Below are 20061 nucleotides of genomic sequence, written 5' to 3' on the forward strand. Positions count from 1 at the left end.
CCTAGAGGGGTGCCGAGTGTTGACGTAGACGATTAACGGACTTCATATCTAATCTGTAGTTGAGTACCTGTGGTAAAAATCAGGTGGTTAGTTTCTTGTTTAATTTGTTTTACATTTGTCATTTCGGAGTCTTTAGAAGCTGACTGTACAGTATGCTGTTTGCTCATTGCTGATGGCCATACGATGACCTAAAGTTGCTAATTTCTATGTCATATTGTCTTTGGTTGTAATTAGTCTCATTGACAAGCATACCACATCTACTTTTCATAATTAGTAATAATAGAAATGTATAGTTATTATAGCCTTGATATTACTCATTCTAAATGCAACGAAAATACTGTGCTTTTAAGTTTCAAAGTCGGAAATACGTATTATCTAGAGGTATGCTTGGAGTAATATAAGAGAAACAAACAAAAAAATAAAGTCAAGAATTATTCATTTTTTTTTTTGTGGTTTCAGCATTCTTTAAGTTAAAAAAATACTCCATGTTTCCTTAAATGGTTAGTAGCATTATCAATTTCAACACTCGATGTTTTGCATCCAATTGAGCATCTTTGCTGAGGCCCAGTCCTTCTTTGTTTAACAATAGCGTCTTCTTTTGGTTTGAGAAGCCAATTGTTTGACAATCCCAAATCTATAATTTTTGAAATAATTTGGGCATCTTCCCTCTTCATGTATGCTTTTTTGTTCGGCCCATCCAAAACACAAACTGCATTTGCATCTTTTGGGTTGTTCGATTCTCTACATAGCTTATACCCTGCGCCAACGGCTAGTTGCCTTGATCCCCAGTGGTGCATTCCAACACACCAAAGATTATGAATAATAAGCATCTTCATCCTAAAATGACAAGGTTGATGTTCGATGGTAACAATATTTTCAACAGAGATGAGAAAAAGAACAATACTTATATAATGTTCCTCCATTTTAATTATAATGTTAAATATATCAAGACTAGTCAAAACAAGTTACATATAATCTTCTGATAATGTTTTAGAGTGGGTAAATATTGTGTATATTGTTTTAAAGTGTGTAAATATTGTGTATCATTGTTTTTGGAATGTGTAAATTTTGTGCACATTGTTTAAAATTGTGGTTATATCGTGTTTAAGTAAGAAATTCATTTTGAAAATTAATAGAAATCGTTGTCCGAATTTCCCCTTTCATAATGGAAGTTGTATGGGGAAATACGGACAGCTAAAAAAGACTGAAATATCATTTATTTTTTTACTAAATCTCAATATTCTAACAAGTAGTGAATTCCCAAAGGGTTTTTACAAACGTTTGCTCAGAAAAACACATGAATAATGTATTACCTGTTTATAAATACTGGGTAATAGAGATTCTTGTCGTTTGTATTTGCCGCCACAGAAACTTTCTTTTCCAATGTTGACGGAAGTGATCCAGGAAGTACCGAAGTATGTCACGTGGTAATTCTGCATACCGTAAACAAATTCCGAGGACAGCATAAAATAATTATTTATTTATATATATACGAATGCATTTATATATAAGATTGGTACTTTTTTATTGTTATCATATCTAAAATGCTTAATTTATAAAAATGTCCGAAATTCCCCGTTGTCCGATTTTCCCCATCTTTACCCTATCTCAGAGTTCCAATACATAGAGAATAATACATGGCAAAATCCGTATCATATGTCGTATCATCCCGAGACATCAATATCAGCCCAAGGGCCTTTAGGCCCGAGGGATGATATTGGTCGAGGGTGATACGGCATGTGATACTGATTTTGCCATGTATTATACGCTTTATCATATAGTTCAACAGAAGAGTATTATATTATATGAACTGTTTTCTGATCCATAGCACTGGGTTACCTTCATTTCTACTTTTGTCTTTCAAAGGCCTTAAAAGAACTGCTCAATTACTTATCCGAAGCACCTGGGTTACCTTACAATTTGCGTGCTGTTGTTTTAAAAATATTTTGTCTATTCTATTGTATTATAGTATTAATTTGTGTGTTTTGTATTTTTCATAGTTGCATTTAGTGTGCCAAAAAATATGAAAACTTGACGTTCGTGACGTCACATACAATATGAAAACTCGACGTTCGTGACGTCACATACCAAACAATGACGTCATTCAAAAAATTTACCTATTTTGAGGAAAATTTTTCTTAAGCAAAAAAAAAGACCAAAACTGACTGTAAAAAAAAAGAGTAGGGGTGTGATAAAGGGTATGCGATAAAGGGTAGGGGTGTGATAAAGGGTATGTGATAAAGGGTGCGCATCAAAGTTGCGCGATATGGATTAAACAGCAGGCTATTTATCACATATGCAAATCTACTGTATTTACTAATAAACATATGATAAATGCAAGTATTATTGCAAGCTGACGTTATTAATACCTAGCCTTAATTTGTGCTCGTTGCAACCATCTATGATATTGGTGTCGTGACAAGGATAATGGTAATATTAATACTTTTGGCGTGACTCGGTATATATACATCCCATCATGGTGTTATTGTGCTATGGTAATTTTTGGTGTTCTTTTCATTCATTTTTGCATATGTAATTTATCTTTTGAGTGTACATATGCCATATCATTTTCCTTGTAGAAATAGTTATTTGTTTCATAGTGATCAAGATAATAACATTATGTAGACTGTTGTACCCTAATTAAGTCTGTTTGTGTTGATCACATTTGTTTTTGTCAAAACAATGGAATTCTACGCGATTGTCATTCTAGTAAATAAACTCATTATAGATACCATTGAAATTTATATATACACCAGAGGCGCGTTTCGTCTACAAAAGACTCATCAGTGACGCTCGAATAAAAAAAATGTTAAAAAGGCCAAATAAAGCACGAGGTAAAAAAAACCTTAGTATTTCAAAAATTCAAATATTAAGCTAGCAATAAAACCACGATTTTCTACGTAAGGAAATATCTGTACCAAGTCAGGAATATGACAGCTGTTTTAGTTTGTTAAATGTGTACGAGCTTTTGCCATATGATAATGAACTTTCCGTTTCGAATTTCCATTAAGTTACGTAATTTTGCTATGTACGGAAGCTTATAAGGGCCATTCATTTTTATTTTTTTTTATTTTTTTTTTTTTTTCAAATTGTCGACTTTTATTATAGAATTATCAACTTTAATCTTGAATATCAACTTTAATATTGAAATTTTCAACTTTAATCTTGGCATTATCCACATTATTCTTGGAATCATCAAATTTAATCTGTAATAAAAGTTGCTTATTCCAGTAATGATAGTACAAACGGATATGACAGAAAATGATATTTAATCAGCTGAGTGTTCACCTAATGTATAAATCTGCAGACAAATAGATAATTCTTTTAAAATGCATGTTTAATCATTTAAATTAGTAGTCTTTTCTTCAAGGAGTCTTCAAAGGAAGATATTAGGTCCTTGCAATCACCAAAAATCAAACTCTAATTTCAACAGAAACATTATTACCCAAACAATTGACCAGATACAAGTAGGGTTCGCAACAATAGAAACTTGCATTTATATTGTGGATAGCATTATATGAATTTACAGTGAACAAAAATGGGAATGTCCATGTTTCGGTATGGGTAACCTAAAACATCACTGAGATTAAATATAAAAGCAGATATCCAATTTTATGTTCTGTCGAAAAATCTGTGTGGTTACATTGCGTCCAGCTTCTTCTAAAGAGAGCATGCAGATAAGTAATGTGTGACAGAGACATCAATCAAAGGTATCTCTCTGTGTCCCTGCAGAATATATTGATTTTAATAAACTTTGTTCAATTTAATGTGACACTTGACATTCATGGTTTAACCATAAATTGTAAGTCGGGTAATATTCGTCGATTGAAGAAGGAACACAACGAAACGTGGAGACATGCATAGTTTCTATATATACAAGAATAATATTTATTTTATTGTATTAATTATATATTTTTGTTTTAAAGATTTCTCAATTTGTGAACATTTTCTGAATTCGATAGTCAATGGAAAGGTATATACTATGAAATTAACTGTTCGTAGCCCTTCAATGCAAATGTAATAATATCTTGCTTTCAATGACTAATTGTTTAATAATACATTTAATAAATTACTTACTGCGACAGTATGGGCCATCACTATAAAAACCAGTAGTACACGCGCTACAAGTTTCTGGTGCTGTACATGATCCACCACTAGAACGAATAATACCTGCCCTAGTTTTCTGGTAATCATTTGAGTAGAAGATGCTACATGCTCCCATTAGGTTAGTCTTTGAATCACATATTGCTGTAAATGCACGGAAATCCAAAATATTATAAAGTAAATTTTATTTGATAACACATCCTTTTTCACAAATGTGACCTTCCGAATTAGATTATTTACCAGGTCTGAAATAGCGTGAGCAACGTTGACACGACGGGTTTTACATGTAGAGCAGTATTTTTAGGTAGATGTTGTTTTATTTTCTATTCTTTTGCATTATTCGCGTTTTAAATGTTTCTGCAAGTCCACATAGCGGCTCCTTAGTTACAAAATGTCAATTTGATTTGACCGTTGCTTACAAAAGAAACCCATGGAAAATGACATTTTATAGAAACATATGTTTCGTTGTAATTTGAGCACTTTCATGGTTTTGAAAACGGTGACCTGGACAAATTTGGAAAAAATGAATGAACTCAGTATACCAGAATTCGAAAAAACATAGTTAGAATGATAAAACCATGTCAGATAAAATGGTAATAAAGACTTTTAGAAGTTATTTTCAAACCAAAATCGGAATAACACTTGTGTCCTATTGACATTCTAAATCAGGTTAAACCCACCAATTTGTTTTATTAAATTGTCCTGTACCAAGTCAGGAAAATGGCTATTGCTATATTATAGTTCGCGTCAGTGTTTGTTACATTTTAGTAGTGTGTTTCTTTTGTGTCGTAGTTCTCCTCTTAAAATTGATGTGTTTCACTCAGTTTTAGTTTGTAACCTGGATTTGTTTTTTTTCGATCGATTTATGAATTTCGAACAGCGGTTTATTACTGTTGCCTTTTTTTGAAGGAATTGCACATGAAATACTCCAAACATATACTGAGAAAGAAAAAAATAAAGGAAAAAAAATAGTGCTTTCATTGCTGTTTTTATTTTTATCCTAAATAATTAGTTGTCATAATATAAAAATCCTTTGTTTCAACATCTTCAAGCAAAGTTGAAATAAGGTGGACCTTAGTGTATACCCAAAATCTCCATTTTAGGACATATATGTATATATATATATGTATATATAGTTGAAACAAACCTAATTCACAATAGTCCGAAGATTGGGTCTTTTGTGCCCAACCATCAAGACACTTCAAGTAAAAATGGGTTACAGTCCTGTCAACAAAAAACAAAAGCAGATTTTTTTTTATGCATGGAATGATGATATGATTTATGTTTAATTCATGTCAAGATTTATTTTCCGGACAAATATGTAGCCTCCATAACACTGTCTGCTTAAATGCCATCTATAAATCAACAGTTAACTCGTTACTAAGTGCGCTCAAAAAATGTACAGTGAATATAGATATAATACAATTTGACCCAAACCGGTGGAGACGGAATTTTTTGACATCTAATTCCCCTTATCAGCTGTTATTTGAAAATAAACAATTTACATTATACTTATACTATAAAAACAATAGAATAAAAGACATACCAATACGACACTTAACGTGTGTCTACAAAGAATATTCCATCGGTACATTGTATTACAATACCGATTTAATTGTATTCATGGATTGTTTACTACTTCAACCAAGATTACAATGGAAGCCTGTATGTTAGAGAGGCAAGTTTTGAAATAACAGTCTCAGACTCATTGAAATAGTGACATTTGAGTACATGAAGTCATCGGGCAGCATCACGGTAGTCGCTAAATGCACGAATGATCATCTATTGAGGATCTTTCAAAAATATAACAATGATAAATGTTTAAATCTACATTTCTCTTTTGTAATTAGATAGTATACTATGTGGTATGAGTTTACAAAACAAAACATAGAAAACATAAAATTGGTATCAGTGGTCCTCTTATTAAATGACCGATTCACTAACTTCAATACGTTAACAATGTTAGATAGAGTTCAAAATATCAATAGTAATTCAACAATGACTTTCTTCCAAGGAAATGAAATGCACTAAAGATAATGGACTTGCTTACTTTTAGTTTATGTTCTTAAAATGGCATAATCACAACTTTAAACAAGTGAATTATGCAAACAGTTTTGTCAATATACTTAAACCCAAAAGTGGGGCGAAAAAATTACTTAGGATATGACATTTACAAATGTTAATACATGTACGCTATAGGTAGAACTGAATACAAAATATAATAATTTACCGTTATTGGACCAAATATTATAACATTACCATTACTGGTCCGCCTTAAACACGTTAAACTGACCTTATCATAAATGTTAACACTAACACGCAGCAAAAGTTTCTGGGTTAATAGACCATGACGGCTGATATTGAATTCCGTTCAATGAATTATTCTATTACGTACGATTGACATTTAAATATTGAATGTTGACTGAATTAAGATATCTCAGAGGTAAATCATTATCATAATGTACTTAAAAAAACTAACACTGATTACAGTACCTACCCATATCTAGAACACCGTCCCCAGTTAAACAAACCACAATGATATTTGGTTTTCGTCTTTTCAGTCCATGACACTTTCTGTACATTTTGCCTAGAAAAGAAGTTCTGAGTATAAAGTAAACATTAGTTTTCAGATTATGCAATTTCTTGATAAAAATTAGATTCCTGTTATTACAAAATTTTAGAAAGGTTAAGCTTAGCTATTGACAATTTAAAATGTTTTTAAGTTGAACCGTATCTTAATGAATCTTCAAAGAGCATTTCGTCCCTTCAGCGGTAAATAACAGATAAGAAATAAAAAAAAAACATATTTCATAAATTTTAATTAAAAGAGAACGATAGATATCAGAGGGGCATTCAAACTAATACATGTAGATCAAAAATACACTGACAACACAATGGCTTAAAACATTCAAACAGAAACACAATAGTACACAAAAAACACCAAGAAAACTAAAGACTAAACAACACGATTGATATGATATATTATGTCATGGTTTTATAAATTTTTATGAAAGCGTTTGATGTTTAGGAGACTTTTAAGTAAATTGTTGTTAATTTTGATAATGTCGACAAGAGAATGCATTATTACTATATCTCACGATAATACACAAGAAAGAAAGTATTCCATTCACATCAAAACATGTTTTTGTTAAATATTCATCAATGCATTTATAAAGCTGTACTTTTCATGTAGTTTTACATAGTATAAATGCATTTATGATTATTTCAAATCAATGACAATTAGACAATATTCCTATCAACAACTTTCCTTTTTTTTAAATTTAAGGTATCAGTATTGATTTAGAAAAACCATGATGAAAAAAGTTTAGAAAAAACTGGAAAAACTTTCTTAGCAACTTCTTTTTATACTTCGACTGATTATATAGAGTGAACAACAGAGAGAAGAAAAACAAAAAAGAACATTCAGAATTTAACCAAATTGCTTTATCTTAAAGATTTTAAAGAAATTAACTCAAATATGATTTTTTATAAATATTTCATGAAGATTGATAGAATCCAGACTAGGGCCTTAGATATGACGACTTAGCATAAATTTACAATTAACAGTATGCAAAGTTTACTTAAAGTCCTGAATACAAAAATAATTCATATATATTTGCATATAAGTAAGTTAAATTGTTAAGAAGTGCTTATATTTACTCTTCAAACTCAATGAAACTCATAGATTCTTCCTCAATATTATTTATGGGGTATTTGTGTCCTGTCTATAACCCAAAAGTAAGCTGTAACACCTAAATCTGCTTTTTTTTTGTCACCACGTCATAAACAATACAAGTTAGGGATAAAAAACTATCTCAACAAAACAAACAATAGTGTGTTCTATCCTGAATATGTATTAAATATGCCAAATGGCTAGAAACAGCAGAATAATTTAGGAAATTTGAGGACCCAGGGGCAAAAACCATAGAATATTGCCTACCCCCTGGATACTTTATATAATCTTGACTGCTAAACATTACATTTATAGTATTCTGATATGCTTTAATTATGTTATTAAAACAGCTTTAAACAGGTTCTAGGGATTTTTTATCAGAAAATATACAAATAGGGTAAGCTAGCAATAATCAAAGTCTTTTTTTTCAAATTCTTTCAAAAATTAAAACAGGGGAGGGCGTATAAAATGTTCAGTAAAACAAAACTTAGAGAATACTTAGTGATTTCTTTAAGGCATTAATTCTAATAAATGAGTATATATGTGAGAAAAACTGATTTTAGAGAGTTTTCTATTTGAATAAATGTTTGTATAGATTGCACTTTGTAAATATAACTGTTTCTCAACCCACGCCTCTTTTGTGGGGATTTAGAAAATAGAAAACTAAGTTTGTTTACATACTGGTTCCCAGTTAATATCTATGTGTTCAATCTCATAGATACATAACTTGGGAACGTTACCGCATATTGTTTACATTGAAATCTGTGGTAATCCGTCATTCGAGGTTGGAGTAGTTAAGAAAATTAGTGTTAGTTTAAACTCTGAAAAATTCAGGGCATATCAACGTTGAAGATATGCCGCACAGCCTTATATGTTGACCTTTGAAAAAATTGTAGTGAATATGAACTTTCAATTCTAGGATAAGATTCAAAACTTCATAGTAAAAGTGGTACAGTTTTAGCCGTAACAAGAGTGCTTATGGGAAATTACATTGTCAATATTTACAGAAATGCAATCTATAGTTGATTGCTGAATAAAATTTAAGGGAAAGAAGAACGGAAGCTACTAAAGGAATATCTAAACTCATAAGTGGAAAACAAGCTAACAACCCCATTGTAAAAAAGGGAAAATGACCAAAAAATAAACAACAGCCAACAACATGAATCCCTACCAACACCAGGTTATCTAATATGATCTGGAAAGGGTCAGCAGATTCTACACCACATGTGGCACCTGTCGTGTTGTTAATGTAAATACAAAATCAAAAAAGTGAGTGATATCATCGTTACACATATTTAAATAGGAATATGAATATTTGTGTTATCATCTAACCTACTTGGTGGGATAATTGATAAAGATAGCCTTAGATTGATTTTGTTATTATTCTAATGGCCTTTTGGTTATTGAATTCTTTAATTATTTCGGTATTATATATCCTTGATATGAAATATTCAGCATTTAACGTTACAGATCGAGTTAAATTCAGAAAATCATTTCGGATACATTAATGTAGGCATTTTTTATGTGTTTGCAGTGCTTGATTAGTACTACTACTGGTACAATATCAGTCTACGAGGGTATTATCTGTTCAGTTGTATTCATTTCGGTTTTGACATGAATTGTGATAAAATAAGTGTTGTTCTTTAAAAATATGTCAAATTGTGAATGGAAATGGAGAATGTGTCAAGTAGACAAAAACCCTACTAAAGGGGAGAAACAGCACATGACCACTAATAGTTCCTTAAAAATGCCAGCAGCAAGACCAGCATAAGTGCTTTACTTCGATCCTTAACAAAAACCTGTACTATTTCGGGGAAAATGTATGTCACACTTAATTCCGAAACATATATATGTAGATGAACAAAAAATATTAAAACCATACAAGACTGATAAAGACCAGAGGTTCCTGACTTTAAACATACATGATTATTGTTTCGACGTGCTAAGTTCCATAAATAGTAATAATGGAGGATTAAAGACTCCTGATTTTTTACAAAACATGGTAAATTATGTACCATCTGGACAGTCCTAGTTGTTGTTAGTTACCTTATCTTCTAAGACATTTGAACACCGGTCGACTACTATTGCCAAAATTGAATATGTGTATGAGCGCTCAAACCAATGTATAAAACCTAATTGTACATTCTATTAGATATATAGTTGAATAAGATAAATCAGAAGTAGAGATTTGCGGTCATGCGAAACTTCCAAGTGTACTTTTGACAGCTTTAGCGCAAGGATTTACAAGTAAAGCACACTATTGTTGTTGAAATATATCAGAGACGGGATTATTAATTAATGAATGATGTTTTGATGATTTACTAAAATAACTGCAAATTATTTTGATGCAATGAAGCAACGAACGTGGTTGTTAAAATAAATATATGCTTTTTGTGCTTCTTTGTTAGATATTTGTGAGTTGTTGTTCTGATTGTGACACGTTGATGACTGCTGTATCCTTATTGTGCAATGTTTTACCTAGAATGTCTGTTTTGATCACGCATCGTTGTAAATACAACTGAATTTGATGCGACTGTCATACAAGTGAGAGGTTTAGTGCTTAAAACCAGGTTCAATCCACCATATTCTGCATTTAATATTGTCTGTGCCAAGTTCGGATTATAATAGGCGTTGTCAATTCGTTTGACGTGTTTTTTCATTTGATTGGGGACTTTCCGTTTTAAATTTTCCTCGGAGTTCGGTATATTGGTAATTTTATTTTTGATTTTGTAATATTGAACGACCAATCACATCAATATCATGACACTCTCCTTTTATGGCTTGTAATCGTAGCAGAAACACAGGATCTGTAACCAGATTATTGAACGACTTTGAATGCATTGTGACGCAAATGCAAAATCTCAATCCTAGATTAATTATGAATTTCTTGATTCATGTATGCAGACATCATTAATTCACTATTGCTATATCCAGGAACTTCATAAATGTAAATAGTGTGATGACTTCTGTCTGACTATGGACACCCACACAATAAGAAATTTTCCATACATCAACTACCTATCATTATTTCTAGAAAAAATTTAAGAAAATCCTTTAAGATCACAAAATAAATGGTCTGATGATTTATGTGTTAAGATTGATGATTGAGGAAAAATTTATTCGATGGCATTTAAGCAACAAAAAACACTAAACTTCAGAATTTTCAATTCAAGTGTATTACATAGAATTGTATACACAAACTCTTTTCTTTATTAATGTGGTTTAATAGAAACAGAAATGTGCACTTTTTGCACTGAAACCAATGAAAGCTTATTGCATATTTTTTTGGAATGTATATACAGCAAAAATATTTGGATAGCACTTCAAGATTTATTATTAAAATGTTGATTTAGCCTTAAACATATAGAGGCAAACGATGTTATTTTTGGTATTGGGGAAACTTTTGACCGATATAATGTAGTACAACATATAATGTTGATTTTAAAATTTTATATTTATAGCAGTACAAATTCAGGAGAAAAACCTTCTGTGAAAGGTAGTATTGCATATTTAAAATACTGTATAAGAATAGAACAACATACAGTAAATTTCTTATCGCCTACACAAAAAGAATATATATATAAAAAAAATGGTTGCCATTACAATCTGCCCTAGGTGATTTAAATATTTTATAACTGGAACGAAAATTATAGTTATATTTTATTGTATGTCTTGCTATTTAGAGTTGTCATAAAAATTCTTTGAGCTTTATTTTTGATAGAAATTTATTTATAATGTATGGCAATAATTTATTTTGATTTTATTGAACCATAAAACTAATTTTTGACTCTTCACATTGAATAATCCGCGAAGCGGATTATGTAAAATATAAAGAGTCAAAAATTAGTTTTATGGTTCAATAAAATCAAAATAAATTATTGCCATTCATTATAGATAAATTTTTATCAAAAATAAAGCTCAATTTTTTTTATATTATATATATTAACAATAAAAACGTACACACATGTTGGCGTATGAATACACAACGTCAGAGTGGGCGTGTCGCCATCAAAATTGACAACATTGAAAATAAAACTAATAATTCTAACCAATCAGAAGACAGTAAATACACCAAATTTATTTATATAAGAATATTACAATAATGAATTTAACGGTATTAATCAATCTCCACCATATGCGCATTTCGACAATAATACTTTTCCAGTGATGGTCAAGGCCAATATTTGATAATCCTAAGCTTATCTAAATGAAGAAGAGCTATCAATTAAGTGGACAAAAAGTCTAACAGCAGCCAGACAATGAACCAGATATTTGCATGATGATTTATATTCCTTTATTCAATATAATTTTTAAAATTTGGTAACAGCAATCTTAATTATAAGAACTCCGTATTTTCCTGCAAGTTTTCTACAAGCTGGTTTGATATTTGGGGTGTTGATTTTCTTGCCTGCTTATGAGTGTAAATAGATGAATTTGCCTTAAACAGGTTATATATATATATATATATATACAATAACATCTTCATGCCTTATATATCATGTACTGTAGTACGTCGCTAGATTAAAACTGACGAGGAAAGGTAACACACGGCCAGCGAAAGCTCTTTTTAGAGAGCCCAGGTGGTCGTGTGGTCTAGCGGGACGGCTGCAGTGCAGGCGATTTGGTGTCACGATATCACAGTAGCATGGGTTCGAATCCCGGCGAGGGAAAAACCAAAAATTTGCGAAAGCAAATTTACAGGTCTAACATTGTTGGGTTGATGTTTAGACGAGTTGTATATATATATATATATATATATACTAAAAATTGAACTCTGTGTCCACACAAGTAGAAATATAAATAAAATTAAATTTCAAAATGCTCTTAAAGTCCTTTTATTCTCTACATTTTTCTCCAACCGGTTTCACATCTTTGTGATAATCATGAATGAATGTAACTAACGGTAACGTAACGTCAAGATAATAAGTCTGTAACAATGCATTAAAGGGACGTAACCCTTACAAAAGTAACGTCTTACCTGTTTAGGCTTGGTTTGTACTTTTGTATAAACATATTTTCTTTATTAATCCTCATTTCTTCGGTGAATTGGTCGTCACATTGGTTAAATGGGAAAACATTGTATTTGGGTGATTTGGTACTAGCGCATGAATCCAGGTGTTCACTTACGTTAATCATCCTAATTTCTTTATGTCGGATTTGTTGACGGTGAACAGTAAATCTTTTCCGTAAAGTGTTTCCTGTTTGTCCAATATAATCCTTTTTACACCCATTACATCTGATGACATAAATTAAATTGCTCGATGCACACGTAAAAGAGTTTTTAATAGTGAAAATCTCTCCTGATTTAAATTCATATTGGTTACATTCTTTGGTTACATCTTCTGACATCAAACTCGGACTTCTCTTGAACTGAATTTTTATGTGTGTATTGTTATGCGTTTACTTTTCTACATTGGTTAGAGGTATAGGGGGAGGGTCGAGATCTCACAAACAAATTTTACCCCGCCGCATTTTTGCGCCTGTCCCAAGTCAGGAGCCTCTGGCCTTTGTTAGTCTTGTATTATTTTAATTTTAGTTTCTTGTGTACAATTTGGACATTAGTATGGCGTTCATTATCACTGGACTAGTATATATTTGTTTAGGGGCCAGCTGAAGGACGCCTCCGGGTGCGGGAATTTCTCGCTACATTGAAGACCTGTTGGTGACCCTCTGCTGTTGTTTTTTATTTGGTCGGGTTGTTGTCTCTTTGACACATTCCCCATTTCCATTCTCAATTTTATATGAATGTCCTTCCATAATATTTTGACAAATACCGCAATTTGAACGTCCGCATTTTTTTACAGAAGGAATTGTATCATCTTTGTTTAATTTCGCGCTGGTGAGTAATTTCTTCAAGGATTTTGACTGTCTTTTACTCTTAATAATTTTCTGTGTAGCAAGGGCTCTTTTCATTCTTTGGTCTTTCCTCAAAGTTGGTACATTTTGATATATTATGGTATACGCCTCTGTATTTCTTGGGTTATACGATGAAACGTATGGTAAAATTTGATTCGTATCAATTACTGTGTTTTTCGGTCTTCTTAGTTCTTGAATATTTATATCCTTTGCACGTTTTATTCCATTATCAATTAAAGTTTTTGGATATTGTCTCTCTAAAAGTATTTCGTTAAGTTCTTCGAGTCTTTTATTTCTCAATTCAATACTGGAGACAAGAAGAGGAAGAAAGATCTCAAACATTACAGGTCAGTCAAAATATAAATAACTTATGCAAAAAATTAGACACTGTTTTATTGAGACCTCAATCAGCAAATATTGAACAAAAATCTGACAATAATGATGATGGTCAACAGCGATCAACTTATCTTATCAAGAGTCGTATAGGCCACTTTTGGAATAAGAACCTTACTTTACGAAAATTTGCTTTTTGGAATATGCTGAAAACGGAAATAAAGCAGATATATACAAAAATTGGATAACATCGACACCAATCATTCTTCCAAGAAAACTTCAGGTTAAAGAAATCCCTGATGAACCCGAACAGCAAAGACGTCTGCGAGAAAAAATGTCAATGGACAAATTCCGCACGGAGATTAAATTACTCCCATCAAGAGCTGATTCAAATGAACAGAAAGTTAAATTTATCGATGAAGAAATTGAACAAGAAATTTCTAAAAAAGCGGAGGGATTTTTACGCGATAATACCATTAAACTCTGGAAAGAAGATTGCGAAAATGATGAAATTTCATCCCTTCTACGTTGGGAGAAGAGTGACGATTGGTTTCATCATTACGAAACCGAATTTAAACAAGAGTATAATTCAGAAAACCCTTTCTTCAAGAAATTTGAAAATAAATCATTTTCCCAAGCAGCTAGACAAGCACCAAATAGAAAGACTAACAAACAGTCAAAACAAATATCAAAACAAATATGTTAATGTAGAAAAGGTCAGACCAGATAATACATACAATAACAGAAACCGTAGTTCGTCAACTTCTAGACGAAACAATTTCCAAAAATCAGCAAAATCAGCGAAACAGATTTATGCAGGGAAATAGAAACCACAGCCCAACGAACAATTTTAGACAGAACCACCAACAACGTTCACAAAGATATGAACAAAGTAATAGTAATTATAAAAGAAATGACGAAAGTACAGAGAGTCAAAATAATAACAGGAATCAATATCAAAGAAACCGAAATTCAAGATAACGTTTTTTAGAACCTGGCGAGAGAAACCGAGACACTCGGTGGAACCGTCAAAATATGAGATACCAAGAATAATTAATCTATCTAACTTAACATTATCAGCACCAGAGATTCAAATACTTCCAAAGGGACTAAAATTTACCCCGACTCCACAAACACCAAATTATAATGAGGTTAAAGATGACATTTCAAATTTCTGTCGAAAATTACGTTTAACAGAAGAATTATTTGATAAAAAGAATCCAGACGAATCTATTGTCCGGAATAAAAGTACCTATAAATCGTCAAAGGGTAAAAACAAAGCATTAGATACATTTTGTGATCATATAACAAATTTTCCCTTTAACGAAATACAAAGTCCGTAATGCCGACCAAATACAAGTCGTCAGGAATGGGAAACAATATACAAATTAAAAAATAACAAAGATATAATAATCAAAGAAGCAGACAAAGGAAGTGCTGTTGTAGTTATGGATCTTCATTACTATATAAATATAGCCAATAACTTATTACAGGACAATACTTATTATGGAAAAGTAAAGAACTACAATCAGTCAAAAATAAAAAGCAAATTAATAGCCTGTATACACTTACTAAGAAAAAGATTAACCGACAAAGAATGCGATTACCTAACAAATTTTAAATGTAAAAGCAGTAATTTTTACGGACTTCCAAAAATTCACAAAAGTAATGTTATTAGGGAATCTTGTAAAAATTCAAAGTCAGAATGTGTGAATATACCACATGTAGCAGGTCCTTCTTGTGAAACACATAGACTAAGTAATTTTCTAGATATTCTTTTGAAACCAATACTTAAACATATACCAAGCTTTGTTCGAGATGACTTAGATATGTTGAACTATCTTCCCAGAACAGTTTGCAAAGACAGCATTATGGTTTCTTTTGATGTAGTTAACCTGTATACCACCATACCACATGAATATGGATTAACAGTTATTGAATTTTGGCTTGAAAATTTTCCATCCGAAGTACCTGATCGGATAGAGAATAAATTCATTATTGAAGGAATTAAATTTATTCTTCAAAATAACTACTTCAATTTCAACGGGGAATCTTACAGACAGATATCTGGTACAGCCATGGGAACAAAAGTTGCCCCAACCTATACAAATTTAGTAATGGCGTATTTGGAGACTCAAATGTACGAACGATCCAAATTACAGTTCGGTTCCCAATTCCACGAATATATTTCAGATAATTGGAAACGTTACTTAGATGACTGTTTTATATTGTGCACTTCTAGTTTAGAAAAATTGAATGAATTTAGAAATTTAATCAATGATATCAACAAAAGTATTCAGTTCACCATGGAATTAAGCGATAAACAATTACCATTTCTAGATATCTTAATCATAAAAAAGATACAGAAATTGAAACCGATATTTACTTTAAACCGACAGACTCTAAACAATACTTACTTTTCAATTCTTGTCACCCAAAACACACAAGAACAAACATACCGTTCAATTTGGCGAGAAGAATTTGTACTATTGTCTCCAGTATTGAATTGAGAAATAAAAGACTCGAAGAACTTAACGAAATACTTTTAGAGAGACAATATCCAAAAACTTTGATTGATAATGGAATAAAACGTGCAAAGGCTATAAATATTCAAGAACTAAGAAGACCGAAAAACACAGTAATTGATACGAATCAAATTTTACCATACGTTTCATCGTATAACCCAAGAAATACAGAGGCCTATACCATAATATATCAAAATGTACCAACTTTGATGAAAGACCAAAGAATGAAAAGAGCCCTTGCTACACAGAGAATTATTAAGAGTAAAAGACAGTCAAAATCCTTGAAAAAATTACTCACCAGCGCGAAATTAAACAAAGATGATACAATTCCTTCTGTAAAAAAATGCGGACGTTCAAATTGCGGTATTTGTCAAAATATTATGGAAGGACATTCATATAAAATTGAGAATGGAAATGGGGAATGTGTCAAAGAGACAACAACCCGACCAAATAAAAAACAACAGCAGAGGGTCACCAACAGGTCTTCAATGTAGCGAGAAATTCCCGCACCCGGAGGCGTCCTTCAGCTGGCCCCTAAACAAATATATACTAGTCCAGTGATAATGAACGCCATACTAATGTCCAAATTGTACACAAGAAACTAAAATTAAAATAATACAAGACTAACAAAGGCCAGAGGCTCCTGACTTGGGACAGGCGCAAAAATGCGGCGGGGTTAAATTTGTTTGTGAGATCTCGACCCTCCCCCTATACCTCTAACCAATGTAGAAAAGTAAACGCATAACAATACGCACATAAAAATTCAGTTCAAGAGAAGTCCGAGTCTGATGTCAGAAGATGTAACCAAAGAATGTAACCAATATGAATTTAAATCAGGAGAGATTTTCACTATTAAAAACTCTTTTACGTGTGCATCGAGCAATTTAATTTATGTCATCAGATGTAATGGGTGTAAAAAGGATTATATTGGACAAACAGGAAACACTTTACGGAAAAGATTTACTGTTCACCGTCAACAAATCCGACATAAAGAAATTAGGATGATTAACGTAAGTGAACACCTGGATTCATGCGCTAGTACCAAATCACCCAAATACAATGTTTTCACATTTTACCAATGTGACGACCAATTCACCGAAGAAATGAGGATTAATAAAGAAAATATGTTTATACAAAAGTACAAACCAAGCCTAAACAGATAAAACGTTACTTTTGTAAGGGTTACGTCCCTTTAATGCATTGTTACAGACTTATTATCGTGACGTTACGTTACCGTTAGTTACATTCATCCATGATTATCACAAAGATGTGAAACCGGTTGGAGAAAAATGTAGAGAATAAAAGGACTTTAAGAGAATAATCAGAAATTCATTTCAGAAATAGATAACGATTAACATTAGTGCTGAATTCGTGGCTTCTACACAATTACTTCCTGCATATTTTGTTTTGCAAAACTTGCACTTATCTTTTCTTGAGCAAAAATTATTAGTATCTTACGGTATATTTTTAAAACCCCTTCATACCCTTTTTAAGGAGGGTGTGGGTCAAATGGAGAATAACATATCTGGAAAAAATATGTTCTTCACGTTGAATTGCAGTCTCGATTTTAATAGCATATTTTTATCATTTGACAAAGGTATAACAAGTAACCAAAACAAAAAATACTCGTCTTGTTTCAATCTATTGAAGATTTAAAAATGTTCGATAGTAACATGAAACCGTAATTTCTAAAATTATGATGGACAATTTGAATTTAGATAACGATCTACTTGACTAAAAATACCTATGCAGACACTGAAAGGAATCTTCCGTGTTTTTTCAAGATCATAGGGGGATTTAGCACAAACAAACATGATCAAACGACAAAAAATATGAAAGAAGTTCACACATCAAGAATTTCAAGAATTTGACGTTGAAGAAACGCATGATGTTATCCGTGAAAAAAAACTAAAAAAAACAACGCTTAAACTGCATGTCCCGTAGGTATTTTAAAAAAACCCCTATATTTTCAGAGCCTATTACAAATAGTTAAAATTGATTAATGCTTTATTGTTAAAATGAAATGCCAAAAGGATTATATTATAATTATACTTACTTTCCTTCCCCTAGAGGTCCAGTATAACCTGCATATCCTGTTTCAGGCGGCTCTTCCGATCCTCCTATCCACCAGCATACAGTACACCTTATAAAATACGAGAATAACGTGAACTGCACAAACGGTCTCATGTCTACCAGAAAATTGGAAATAATTTACCACTAAAACGTTTTGGACAATAGATCCCTGAGTCCGAATTATGTTTTTACAATTTCAAACTGAAACATTTCACATGAAAAAAATATCTTGTGGCTTGGTCACTAGATATCTGTACATGAAAATAATGTGTTCTGTAATTATGTAGTAATTAGAATAGTGTGTCAAAAAACATTAGTTTTTTAAAATGTATAGTGTTACTAACTGAAATTGTTAAATTTAAAAATCTAACAATTGTTTATTATCAGTCCAGCGGTTGTGTGTGCAAACTTTTGTAGACTTTTAAAAAGGTCAAGCAAATTATTATTTTTGTCGGTTAAAAGTCTTACAGAGCTTTTATTACTGATACTTCATGTGAGCCGACTTTAAATAAAACTTTTATGTAACTCGATGTCTATGCAGACTAGTTAAAAGACATTTGTTTTTAACACAAAGTTAATTTTAAGTAATTTAAAGAGGGATTTGTGTACGACGATAGTGTCTGTTTAATCAATTAAATTTTCTTTACATGGTAGAAGTTATTTAAACCATTTTTCGTAATACCTTTGCAGATGAATTTGTAGCTTTTTAATGCCAGACGATGACAGGCAACATATGCATACTGTAAATGAGAACATGTTAAAGCCATTAACAGCATATTTCATTTCAGAAATGAAGAAATAAAAATATTCTTCTGTGTCACAAGTTTTAACAATACAGTATTGTTAAAACTTGTGACACAGAAGAAGGCCATTTGTTAAGCCGAAATATTTGTAAACACGATTTAATAACAACATTTTCGTATAATAACATCTTATATCAGTACAGTTGTGCAAATCTTTAGACTGATATATATATGTATATGAATGGATTGCTTTCTTTATTTTGAATGTATATGAATGAATTGCTACTTTGACTTTGGTCATTTTTTTTGCATCAAACAAATTTAAACATTGCAACTGATGTAGGTATTTTCAGAATATAATGAAATATTCCTGTGAAGCCGTACGAACAAGACTCAGCCAGAATGTCACAACAGCGGATAGAAACCCTATCTAACGCCTGTTGTCTCTGATAAAACGTTGTATAGCTGTAAACGCAGTCTGTCATCATAAAACGAATTAACTTGATGTCGCTATGATTTTAAAATATTTAAGTAAGGCGATACGCGATAGTGGTGGTCTTTACTTCTTAGATCAGAGGGTATGTTGTACCAAGTCAGGAATATGACAGTTGTTGTCCATTCATTTGAAATGTTTATCATTTGATTTTGCCATTTGATTAGGGACTTTCCGTTTTTAATTTTCCTCGGAGTTCAGTGTTTTTGTGATTTTACTTTTTGCAGTCAAATAAACATTTTGTGAGAATTTTAATAGTTT

General features: G+C 31.7%; 1 protein-coding gene across 1 annotated transcript in view; it reads right to left on the reverse strand.

The window, feature by feature from the left end:
• LOC139485130 (uncharacterized) overlaps positions 1 to 18891 on the reverse strand; it is a 95754-nt gene extending 76863 nt beyond the window's left edge. The window contains exons 1-4 of the mRNA XM_071269281.1: positions 18548 to 18891; positions 6602 to 6691; positions 5252 to 5328; positions 4078 to 4248 (exon numbers count right to left, since the gene is read on the reverse strand). Coding sequence (XP_071125382.1) covers positions 4078 to 4248; positions 5252 to 5328; positions 6602 to 6691; positions 18548 to 18678 — 469 coding nt within the window. The 5' untranslated portion in view covers positions 18679 to 18891. The remainder of the gene's footprint in view (positions 1 to 4077; positions 4249 to 5251; positions 5329 to 6601; positions 6692 to 18547) is intronic.
• Positions 18892 to 20061: the final 1170 nt, after the last annotated feature.

This window comes from Mytilus edulis, chromosome 8, assembly GCF_963676685.1.
Source record: "Mytilus edulis chromosome 8, xbMytEdul2.2, whole genome shotgun sequence".
NCBI lineage: Eukaryota > Metazoa > Mollusca > Bivalvia > Mytilida > Mytilidae > Mytilus > Mytilus edulis.